At 54.7% G+C, this 12008-nt stretch overlaps 1 protein-coding gene across 6 annotated transcripts in view; it reads left to right on the top strand.

The window, feature by feature from the left end:
• Positions 1-11524, top strand: part of PCGF2 (polycomb group ring finger 2) — a 15501-nt gene extending 3977 nt beyond the window's left edge. For 3 of the 6 annotated variants that reach the window (XM_017878994.1, XM_017878993.1, XM_017878998.1), the window contains 9 exons: positions 4567-4718; positions 5324-5420; positions 5771-5826; positions 5910-5960; positions 6167-6275; positions 6431-6485; positions 6578-6673; positions 9242-9322; positions 9804-11524. In XM_017878994.1, the coding sequence (XP_017734483.1) occupies positions 4607-4718; positions 5324-5420; positions 5771-5826; positions 5910-5960; positions 6167-6275; positions 6431-6485; positions 6578-6673; positions 9242-9322; positions 9804-10181 (1035 nt within the window). In that variant the 5' untranslated portion in view covers positions 4567-4606 and the 3' untranslated portion in view covers positions 10182-11524. The remainder of the gene's footprint in view (positions 1-4566; positions 4719-5323; positions 5421-5770; positions 5827-5909; positions 5961-6166; positions 6276-6430; positions 6486-6577; positions 6674-9241; positions 9323-9803) is intronic. The other 3 variants (XM_017878995.1, XM_017878997.1, XM_017878996.1) reach the window with 3 other exon arrangements.
• The last annotated feature ends 484 nt before the right edge of the window (positions 11525-12008 follow it).

Below are 12008 nucleotides of genomic sequence, written 5' to 3'. Positions count from 1 at the left end.
CCTCGCCCGTCTAGTTTTTTTGTATTTTTTAGTAGAGACGGGGTTTCACCGTGTTCGCCAGGATGGTCTCGATCTCCTGACCTCATGATCCGCCCGTCTCGGCCTCCCAAAGTGCTGGGATTACAGGCTTGAGCCACCGCGCCCGGCCCACAAGGTGCTTTCTAAGAGCCCTTTCACCTCTGCAGTTCTAGACATCTGGATGTGACCTTGAGTGACTTTTCCTAAGACCTGGAGACATTCTAGCGAGGGAGTGGGGCTGATATCATTTGGAGGCAGGCAGAGCAGAGAGAGCTATAGCATCGGAGAAGCACAGGGGCCTTGGCTGGGAGACCCACTGTTTCCACAGGGGACTATGAAGAAGTGAGAGAGGCCTAAATTGCAGGGTGGATTCCAGAAAGACACTGGTTAAAATGGAGAGATGGGTCTGGGTACAGTGGCTCATGCCTGTAATCCCAGCAGTTTGTGAGGCCAAGGCAGGCAGATCACTTGAGGCCAAGAGTTGGAGGCCAGACTGACCAACATGGTGAAACCCTGTCTCTACTAAAAATTAAAAAATGAGCCAGGTGTGGTGGTGGGAGCCTGTATTCCCAGGTACTTGGGAGGTTGAGGCAGGAGAATCGCTTCAATCCGGGAGGCAGTAGTGGTTGCAGTGAGCCGAGATCTCACCACTGCCCTCCAGCCTGGGAGACAGTGCGAGACTCCATCTCAAAAAATAAAAAAGAGAGAGAGAGAGATGGTGGTGTTTTCTTAGCAGAGGTCTTTAAGGATTGGGAAAGACAAGTGCCAGGCTTGAATGGCAAGGAGGGGTCAGGGTTGGATGCTGGGTGCTGAGCAGGCTCCCTTCTTGCCACAGTAGCAATAGCCAGCCAGCCTCAGGGCCCAGAAGGAGGGCCGCCTAAGGGTCACACACACCCTTGCAAAGACAATGGCAGAAGATACCGAAGGGCGTGGCTTCTGCTTGGGGAAAAGTGGTGTTAGAGGTGGAGACAGTGCTCAAGTCCAGGGAGAGGGTGGACACACAGTTGGGACTGACCTGTTAAAGCCCCTGAGCTCTGCAGAGGCCACTTCCAAAGGCGCTTGGCCTCCCCTTTCTGTTTCTTGGGATCTGTGTCTCCCACTCTTTCTCCCTCAAGTTCTTCCCATCTCCCAGCCTCTTCCTCAAAGTAATGACAGCTGGATTTCCAGCCACTCATCACCCCTTTTCCCTCACCTTCCCACAGCACACCAGCCAGTGCAGCGGGGGAGGAACTGGTTGTCAGGAATTCGGGGTCTGGGGCCTCCTGGGGTGGGAAGATGGGGAGAGGGTGCTCTAGGGAGACAGAGCTCCTGTTTACATTGCTCTTGGCGCCTGCTGGTAGGGACCTGCAGGTAACCATGGCAATCAGGTGAGGAGCCAATCAGTGCTTCTCCCCACCCCCAGCCCCAGAGGTAACAGTCAGAACCTGTGGGGATGGAGTCGGGGGAGCAGGGAGTGTAGCAAGGGGCTTATTTTCTTAAACTGGAGAAGGAGCAGTGTTTCATTCAGTCAGCACCGCCTTGGGCTTCAGTCTAGAAAGGGTCCTGAGGAATAGGCTGGGGCTGAATTCTCAGAAATGCTCAGGGAAGTGATTGGGTGAGGGGCACAGCCATTTGCAGTGTGGGGCTCCTGGCTGTGGGGTTCTTAAGAGCAAGTGTCATCCAGGTGTGTTGGCTCACACCTGTAATCCCAACACTTTGGGAGGTGAGACAGGCGGATCACTTGAAACCAGGAGTTCAAGACCAGGCTAACCAACATGGCGAAACCCCATCTCTGTTTAAAAAAAAAAAAAAAAAAATTAGCCAGGTGTGGTGGCATGCGCCTCTAATTCCAGAAGGCGGAGGCATGAGAATCACTCGAACCCGGGAAGCAAAGGCTGCAGTGAGCCGAGATCACACCACTGTACTTTCAGCCTGGGCAACAGAGCAAGACTGTCTCAAAAAAAAAAAAAGAGCAAGTGTCTGTTCTGAAAACACAGCGAGTGTGTGAATGAGGTGGCTTGGGCGGTGTGAAGTGTGCGGAGCCTATGTGTTTACGTGTATGTGTATGTACGCGTGCACATGTATATGAGGATGAACGGGAGAAAGATGAGGGCATGCGATTTACCCCAGCAACAGAGACCCCAGGCATTATCAGAGCTCAGCATCAGCATGTTTGTTGGTGGCTCTGCACACACACATAGATGCATCTGGACACACACATGACTGACAGGCAGGCACAGGAAGTACCTTTCTTTGGAGGCCCAGATGGCACGTACACGATGGATATTACACATGCACAGAGAGACAGCCACTTGGATTGTTCCCTCCTTTGGATGGTTGTAATAATATTTGGGCATCTTGCCAGGGACAGGGTTACTATGGAAACGACCAAACAGTGGAGTAGCCAGCAGCTTTCTGCGTAATTGCAAAGGGGGGACCCATGCAGGGAGGGCTGGCTGAGGCCACCCTGTGTGGGGTGGGAACCCCTCTCCCTTCTCAGATCCCCGGGGCCGCCTCCTCTCTGCCGTGTCTCTGGGCTTGCCGTGGGACTGGCTTGTTCCCCTTTGTCTGCCCTGTAACCTGGTGTCTCTCCCACGTGTGGCCTTTGTGTCTCTGCATCTCTTTCTGTCTCTGGCCAGGTTCCCTGAGCCTCTGTTGGCTGGCTGGGTCCTGGCCAGACTCATCCTGGGGTCTCTATAGAAACTGCTGATCCCGGCTGTGAATTTCTTGTCCTAGAAAACTCAGTGTGGTGGCTTTAGAAATCTTTCTGGAAAGGAGAGAAGGGTGTGCGTATGTTGTAAAGGAGCTGTTGGGGCTTGGCCACTTCCCAAGCCCCACCCTTGGGCTTTTACTCTGGGAAAGAGGAGGGAGGGGCTGTCCCTTCCAGGTGCAGGTTTGGTTTGATTTCTTTACCAAGAAGGAAGCACGGTGGCCAATCCAGAGCCGGACTTTTCACCTCTCTGGACCCTGCCTGGGCCTGGCTGGTGTCGGGCAGGCGGTCTGGGGACAGAGCACTTCCTGCCCAGCTTTGGCAGGCATCTGTGAGAGCCTGCGGTTTGTCACTGGACAGCCTGTGAACAGGTGGCAGAGGCGTCACCAGGGCAGGAGACAGCGGGAGAGTAACAGTGACCATGTTGGGGGAATTCCTGCAGTGTGCATGAAAGGGGGGTTCCTGGACCCTGTGTGCTTGTGGGCAGGGAGCACTCATGCAGGGGGCTGTCCATCAGGGGCACTGGGAGGGATTCCTGTGGCAGGGGTATAGCCTTTTTGCCTAAACTCTTTGAGTCCAGGGCTAGGGCTGGAGCTGTGCATTCCCAGCTTCAGGCATGTAAGGACCCTCTCTGTTCCCTGCCTGAGTCCCAGGCCTGGAAGCCAAATGGTTAGCGTCTGGTGGATTTTCTGGGAGCAGCCTATATTTGGCAGACTTTAGAGGAGGGAGGTGCTCCGAAGCCTAGGCTGGATGCGGAGCCAGAAGCACAAGTGATGGCTGTGCCTTCTAACTTAGGGTAGCCTGTGCCCATGGTGTTTCCAGGGAAGCCTTCTTGGAGGAGGAGTGAATGGATGGAGTAGATAGGAGGCTGGGATCAAGTCTGAGGCCCTGCACCTGGGTGGAGGGGTTGAGGGAGTGAGGATAACTTATTTTTCCCTTCTTCTGTTCCTTGAAGTTTTAGGCCAGTGGCTAATTTATCTGAGTTTCCTCCTAGTTCCTAGGATGCTTTAAATGTGAACCATGTGAGTGAATATGGACTGGGATTGGGGAGTTTTGTTTTTCTTTTTCTTTTTTAGACAGAGTCTTGCTGTGTCGCCCAGGCTTGAGTGCAGTGGCATAATCACGGCTCACTGCAGCCTCAACCACTCAGGCTCAAGGGATCACGTGAGGCAGGAGGATCCTCCTGCTGTGGCCTCCCAAAATGCTAGGATTACAGACATGAGCCACTGCACCCGGCCTGGGATAGGAGAGAGTTTAAAAAACCCTCTTCTCTTCCATTTTCCTGCCTCCTCACATTCTCTGGGGAGTTGGGCGGTACATCCTGTGGCCTAACTTCAATCTTTCCTCCTGCTCCTCAGAGGGAGCCTGACCTTGTTGCTCAAGGCTGTGTGACTCTCCAGAGCCCAGGCACCCAATGAACACACAGAGGGGGCCAGAGAGAACCAGCCACATGTCCGCCCCCAGCCCACCCTGAAGGCAGAGAAGGGTCTTGGTGTCGGAGAGCTGTGCTGGGAGGTGTGCAGTGAAGTGTGGGAGGGGCTGCCGAGGCTCTGGGTGTCTTTTTTTTTTCTTTTGAAACAGAGTCTTGCTCTGTTGCCCAGGCTGGAGTGCTGTGGCTCAATCTCGGCTCACTTTGCAAGCTCAGCCTCCCGAATAGCTGGGACTACAAGCGCCCGCCAGCACCCCTGGCTGATTTTCTGTATTTTTAGTAGAGACGAGGTTTCACTGTGTTAACCAGGATGGTCTTGATCTCCTGACCTCGTGATCCGCCTGCCTCGGCCTCCCAAAGTGCTGGGATTACAGGCATGAGCCACCGCGCCCGGCCAACTCTGGGTTTCTGATTCCACTTTGTTTCCCAGGGCAACGCTCCCCAGTCCCCCCACCCCCGACCCCGGAATCATGCATCGGACTACACGGATCAAAATCACAGAGCTGAACCCCCACCTCATGTGTGCCCTCTGCGGGGGGTACTTCATTGACGCCACCACTATCGTGGAGTGCCTGCATTCCTGTGAGTTGGGGGGAGGGGAGCTGCTCAGGGTGGGCAGCCTCTGTGCCCAGATTGGGGCGGGCATGGCCTGAGGAAGGTAGCACACAAACCCTTGCCCTGAAGAGCCAATGCGCCCACCTGTCTGCTGGGAATCCTCAGGTCACAGAGGGCCTACCTTGCAGGGGCAACCGGGTGCGGGGCATCGGCCCAGAAGTTCATTTCAAGGACTTGCATCTGAAATCTTAGTTCTTTCTTGAAATGACTGAAATCGTATGCCCTGAAGATGCAGACATCCCTTGTTTATACTGTGGGCTTGGCAGCAAGGGGGTGAGACCCAGGGGCATCTTGAACAGGCTGGCTTGTGTCCTCCACTCCATCGGGGAGCTTGGGACTCAGGGCTGACTTTCTGCGTTGTACATGACACTGGCCTGTCTCATACAAGATCCAGCTTCCGTCAACAATGCACAGGGACAGGTGCCACACGTGCAAAACACACATCGCCACGTTGGGCCTCGGAGTAGGGACAGGGTGGAGAAGGGATATCTGAGTTTGAGCAGAGGGCGGGGAGGCTGGTCCTGGGATTGGAAGGCAACTCTGACTCTCCTCCCTCTCTCCACACCCCCAAGTCTGCAAAACCTGCATCGTGCGCTACCTGGAGACCAACAAATACTGCCCCATGTGTGATGTGCAGGTCCATAAAACCCGGCCGCTGCTGAGCATCAGGTAGGCTTGGCACCGCACTCCTGCCCCCGCCATCCTCTGGGTCAGCCTCCCCCATCCCTCCCACACTCCGTGCTTCCTTCAGCCAAGGCGGCAGGTGTGGGAGAAGCACGGCTTGTGGACTTGGGCTACTCCCCTCCCTTTGGGTTGCATTTGGCTCGTCATAGGCTGAGGCATACTAGAGGGGCAAAGACCAGACCCACAGGGATCCCAGTGCCTGGGCACTGGGTCTCAGGAAGGGAGTGGGTAGAGGGGTCCCATGACTGGGAGAGCAGGGTGAGGTCAGAGCAGTTCTCTGGAGGGCAGTTCTCTGGAGAGCGCATTGCTGATAAACCCTGTCCATTTTTCCCCAGGTCTGACAAAACCCTTCAAGACATTGTCTACAAATTGGTCCCTGGGCTTTTTAAAGGTATTTGCACACCATTCCTCCTCCTGCCCACCGACCCCATTTCCCAGCCCATGGCCCCGTCCTCATCCGCTGGCTTCTTCCAGATGAGATGAAACGGCGGCGGGATTTCTATGCAGCGTACCCCCTGACGGAGGGTGAGTGTGCTCGCATCTGTTTGTGTGTGCATGGGCGTGCCTGAGACCATGTAGGTGTGTAGTGTTACCAGTCACCCTCTGACCTCCTCAGCGTACACCTCCCCAGAAGGTGGCTGGGCTCACCTGGTTGAGTTCATGATCCCTGGGTCCTTGGCGGACTCCCTTCTTCCATCCTCCGCCAACCCAAGAGCTCTCTCCTTCTGCAGTCCCCAACGGCTCCAATGAGGACCGCGGCGAGGTCTTGGAGCAGGAGAAGGGGGCTCTGAGCGATGATGAGATTGTCAGCCTCTCCATCGAATTCTACGAAGGTGCCAGGCAAGTCCGGCCCAGGCTGGCCCCTTCTGGGCTCCTAGGTTGGGTCACCCCTCCTCCCACCCAGGGCCCTCTGGATGTGTCCATTGAGGGACCATCCTCCTGGGTCTCCTGGTTCTTCCTGGGTCTTCCTAGCTTCATTCTTTCTCCATCCCCAGGGACCGGGAGGAGAAGAAGGGCCCCCTGGAGAATGGGGATGGGGACAAAGAGAAAGTGAGTACTGGGGTCTGCCCAGGACTGGAATGTGGGCTGGGAGGGAGTGGCCTGGGGTAGATCCCCTACCATGGGTGCCTGTGCCCCAACAGACAGGGGTGCGCTTCCTGCGATGCCCAGCAGCCATGACCGTCATGCATCTTGCCAAGTTTCTCCGCAACAAGATGGATGTGCCCAGCAAGTACAAGGTGGGTCCCTGGGCCTTTCAAAAAATGAGTGTCTGTGTATGGGTGTGTCAGTCTGTGCACCCCAGCCATTGGTCAGGGCTGGCTAGGTGTCACCCAGGGCTTGCGTGGTTAACTGAACTCATGTGTTAATAGAAGGGTGGTTGAAACCAAGATTAGGGGGCAGTTTAGGGGTATTGAAGTCAGTGTGCAGTAGTGCATGGGACCAGGATGGTGTGTATGTGTGCATGTTGCACACTCAGAACTGTGGCAGAGATGAGTGCAAAAACGCAGGGCCTCCTCTGGGGCCGGTTGGCTGTGGGAAGGCTAGTCTGAAATTCCAACAGAACTCCAGGACATGACTTTTCAAGCTTGAATGTATATGTGTCCCCTGGAGATCTTGTTAAAATGCAGATTCTGATTTAGTAGATTCCTTATTTCTTTTTTTGTTGTTGTTGAGATGGAGTCTTGCTCTGCCACCAGGCTAGAGTGCGGTGGAGCGATCTTGGCTCACTGCAAGCTCCGCCTCCCGGGTTCAAGTGATTCTCCTGCCTCAGCCTCCCAAGTAGGTGGGATTACAGGTGCCTGCCACTGCGCCTGGCTAGTTTTTGTAGTTTTAGTAAAGACGGGGTTTCACCATGTTGGCCAGGCTGGTCTTGAACTCCTGACCTTGTGATCCACCCTGCTCGGCCTCCCAAAGTACTGGGATTACAGGCCTGAGCCATGGCACTCGGCCAGATTCCATATTTCTAACAAGCTCCTAGTTACTGAAGGTCCACAGATCACACTCTAGGACAGTGGATCCTAAACTGTTGCCTGTTAAATCTCATGAGTTAACTCACAACTTACTGGTTGAGTCAGAATTTCTGAGGGTAAGATGCAAGCATTGATTTTTTGTTTTTGCTTTTTTTTTTTCCCTCTATCACTCAGGCTGGAGTGCAGTGGCATCATCTCGGCTCACTGCAACCTCTGCCTCCTGGTTTAAAGTGATTCTTGTGCCTCAGCCTCCCAAGTAGCTGGGACTACAGGTACATGCCACCACACCTGGCTAATTTTTGTATTTTTAGTATAGACAGGGTTTCACCATGTTGGCCAGTCTGGTCTCCAACTCCTGGCCTCAAGTGACCCACCTGCTTCAGCCTCCCAAAGCTCTGGGATTACAGGTGTGAGCCACTGCACCTAGCCAGGCATTGGTGTTTTTTTGTTGTTTTCTTTTCTTTTCTTTTTTTTTTTTTTTTTTGAGACAGAGTCTTGCTCTTGTTGCCCAGGCTGGAGTGCAATGGCAGGATCTTGGCTCACCGCAACCTCTGACCCCCCCAGGTTCAAGCGATTCTCCCGCCTCAGCCTCCCGAGTAGCTAGGATACAGGCATGCGGCACCACACCCAGCTAATTCTGTATTTTCAGTAGAGACGGGGTTTCTCCATGTTGCTCAGGCTGGTCTTGAACTCCTGACCTCAGGTGATCCGCCCGCCTCGGCCTCCCAAAGCTCTGGGATTACAGGTGTGAGCCACCACACCCGGCCTAGGCATTGGTGTTTTTTTGTTGTTGTTGTTTTGTTTTGTTTTGTTTTTTGAGACAAGACGGAATCTTGCTCTGTCGCCCAGGCTGGAGTGCAGTGGAGCAATCTCAGCTCACTGCAAGCTCCGCCTCCCAGGTTCATGCCATTCCATCTGCCATCAGCCTTGCGAGTAGCTGGGACTACAGGCCGCACCACACCCACGCCGGAACTAATTCTTTGTATTTTAAGTAGAGACGGGGTTCACCCATGTTAGCCAGGATGGTCCCGATTTTCTGACCTCATGATCCGCCACTCGGCCTCCCCAAAGTGCTGAGATTACAAGGTCCTGAGCCACCGCGCTCAGCCGGCATTGGTGTTTATTTTTTTTTTTTTTTTTTTTTTTGAGACGGAGTCTACGCTCCTGTCGCCAGGCTGGAGTGCAGTGGTCCCCGGATCTCAGCTCCACTGCAAGCTCCCGCACTCTCCGGGTTTATGCCATTCTTCCGCCTCAGCCTCCCGAGTAGCTGGATACAGGCGCCCGCAAATCGCCACGGCTAGTTTTTTTTTTTGTATTTTTTTTAGTAGAGTCCGGAGTTTCACTGTGTTGGACCAGATGGGTCCTTCGATCTCCTGACCAGTCGTGATCCGCCCACCTCAGCCTTCACCCAAAGTGGTGGGATGTACGGCAATGATGAGCCACCGCGCCCAGCCGGCATTGGTGTTTTTTAAAGCTCCCTGGGTGATTCCATTTTGCAGCTGGGGGTGAGAGCCAGAGTTCCAGGAGATCCCCCTGAGCCTTTCAGCTCCTCTGGGAGACCTGCCAGAGATAGGAGATCCAGACAGCTGTGTGCATGGTGGGACTGGGGGCTGCTAACAATAGGGGAATCTTCTCTGGACCCCTTCCTGCCTGGTGGTCAGGAGTTATGTTGGAACAACACTGACAGGGAAGTCAAATCCACAGTGAAACCCCAGAGAAATGAGGGACCATCTGCAAATCCACCCTTCCCATTGCCCCGCCTCCCAGTCCCCCACATTCCCAGCCTGGAGCCCCGAGCTAGCCAGGGTCATAGTGTCTTCCGCTTCCCTCCCCCAGGTGGAGGTTCTGTACGAGGACGAGCCACTGAAGGAATACTACACCCTCATGGACATCGCCTACATCTACCCCTGGCGGCGGGTGAGCCAGCGGGTGGGGCAGGCAGGGAGCAGACTCCCGCAGGGTCTGGCATTGGTCTGTGGCCACATGGGTCACCCTTCTCTAATCAGAGACAGTCCATCCCTTATCCCATGAGCTGTGTGTCCAGGGTGGCTCGCCACAGCAGGTCAGCCTCTGGGCCATCTCTTGCAGATGACTTTCCACTCAGGAGACAAGGCTCCTTGGGCAGATGGCATTCCCCTATTTGGGGGCAGAAATAGGTGCTGGCAGCTGCCGTGTGTTTGCCTCCCCCTCTCCTCTCTGACAGAGTCTCTGCTTAGACCTTTTGCCTCTCTGGGTCTTCATGTGCCCTGTATCCTTGTCTCTCTCCTCTCCAAGACCCCATCCCATCCCTTTTTTCGTGTTTGGACACTGTGGGTTAAAGCTGGTGGCCCTCTAGTTGGCCTCTCCCTCCTGATACCTTCCCCTTCCCTGTCTCTCTCCTCGCCCCCTCTCCCCGCAGAACGGGCCTCTTCCCCTCAAGTACCGGGTCCAGCCAGCCTGCAAGCGGCTCACCCTAGCCACGGTGCCCACCCCCTCCGAGGGCACCAACACCAGCGGGGCATCCGAGTGTGAGTCAGTCAGCGACAAGGCTCCCAGCCCTGCCACCCTGCCAGCCACCTCCTCCTCCCTGCCCAGCCCAGCCACCCCATCCCATGGCTCTCCCAGCTCCCATGGGCCTCCAGCCACCCACCCTACCTCCCCCACTCCCCCTTCGACAGCCAGTGGGGCCACCACAGCTGCCAACGGGGGTACCTCGAACTGCCTGCAGACACCATCCTCCACCAGCAGAGGGCGCAAGATGACTGTCAACGGTGCTCCCGTGCCCCCCTTAACTTGAGGCCAGGGACCCTCTCCCTTCTTCCAGCCAAGCCTCTCCACTCCTTCCACTTTTTCTGGGCCCTTTTTTCCACCTCTTCTACTTTCCCCAGCTCTTCCCACCTTGGGGGTGGGGGGCGGGTTTTATAAATAAATCTATATATATATGTACATAGGAAAAACCAAATATACATACTTATTTTCTATGGACCAACCAGATTAATTTAAATGCCACAGGAAACAAACTTTATGTGTGTGTGTGTGTGTGTGTGTATGTGTGGAAAATGGTGTTCATTTTTGGGGGAGTCTTGTGTAATTTGCTCTTTTTGGGGGTGCCTGGAGATGAATTGGATGGGCCGCTGGAGGCTCAGTGAAGCTCTGCACGGTCCTCGCTGTTTCCCAAGGCAGATGGTGTGTTGGGACCCCTTCAGCCCCAAAGCTTTAGGCACGATTCCAACTGGCTGCATATAGGAGTCGGTTAGAATTGTTTCTTTCCCCGTTTCTCTCCCCATCTTGGCTGCTGTCCTGCCTCTGACCAGTGGCTGTCCCCCGCATTGTTGAATGTCCAGAAATTGCTAAGAACAGTGCCTTTTACAAATGCAGTTTATCCCTGGTTCTGAGGAGCAAGTGCGGGGTGAAGGTGGCACCTGCATCACCTCCTCCTCTTGCAGTGGAAACTTTGTGCAAAGAATACATAGTTCTGCCTCTTTTTTTTTTTTTTTTTTTTTTTTTTTTCGTGTGTGTGTGGCCTTTGCATCATCTATCTTGTGGAAAAGAAGATTCAGGCCCTGAGAGGTCTCAGCCCTTGGAGTTCCACTGTGGCTTTAGCATTGTGAAGCACTGCACCCCCATCAACCCTACCCTCACCCGGGAACCCTCACTAGCAGGACTGGTGGTGGAGTCTCACCTGGGGTCTAGAGTGGAAGTTGGGGTGGGTTAACCTCACACAAGCACAGACCCCAGACTTTGCCAAAGGCAAACAGCCTTCCAGTTGCCCCTCCACCCCCAGCTGAGGCCCGGTCACCTGGTCAGGACAGAGCAACTGCATCTAAAAGCACAAGAAGGCAGAAACCTGTAAGCTGTGACCCCACCCCCACTCCTTGAGAGGTCAGCAGACCACCTCCTTAGGGACAGACCCTGGCAGGTCCCTGCCCACCGAGATTTCCTCAAGTGTGCATAGATCTGGGAGGAGACGGGAGTTGAGACTCAAGATTCCATCACAGCCTAGGTGTGTGGGGTTGGGAGTCCCCTGATGGGCTTGTCTGTGTTTGCACCTTGTCCTGTGTCTGAGGTCCTGTCACTGTACCCTCCTCTGCCCTGGGACATCTGTATCTCTTGGCTTTGTAATAAATGCTGCATACTTTCTGGAGCCTGTAGTTCTTTGGGGTAGAGGGAAGAAGGGAAGAGTGCCTCTCATCTCTGGGTTCAGCCTGATTTGGGGACCCCATACTTAATGAATACGAACTGCCCTCTCCTGTGGCGACTGGTCAGGAGCCCCCAGCCCACAGACAGGTTAAAATCTGGAGTAGGAACACGTGGGCCTCACAGCAATGACTACAGGACCACCAGTCTAGTTGGGCAGGCTTGTTTTTGCCATCTTCCCCAGCAGCAAACATTGAACCAGGGCCCACTCCCGCCTGCCCCAGACTGGAGACTTTTAGGCTATAAGGAATAATTCTTCCTTCATGAGCCTGCTGTGGGTACCAGAATCTCTTTCTTGGGCTCAGCACCTGTTTCCTTTCCCACAGAAGGGGTTGGCTGTCAGAGGCCGGGAGCCGAGGCCACCTGTGGCTGGACAGCAGCAGCCCCCTCAGAGTGGGGAGCCCACTTCTGCCTTCTGCACGCGCTC

Source organism: Rhinopithecus bieti, unplaced genomic scaffold (assembly GCF_001698545.2).
Source record: "Rhinopithecus bieti isolate Rb0 unplaced genomic scaffold, ASM169854v2 scaffold_10685, whole genome shotgun sequence".
Taxonomy (NCBI): Eukaryota; Metazoa; Chordata; class Mammalia; order Primates; family Cercopithecidae; genus Rhinopithecus; species Rhinopithecus bieti.
The sequence above is the reverse complement of the archived record's forward strand: the minus strand, read 5'-3'. Positions and strand labels throughout refer to the sequence as shown.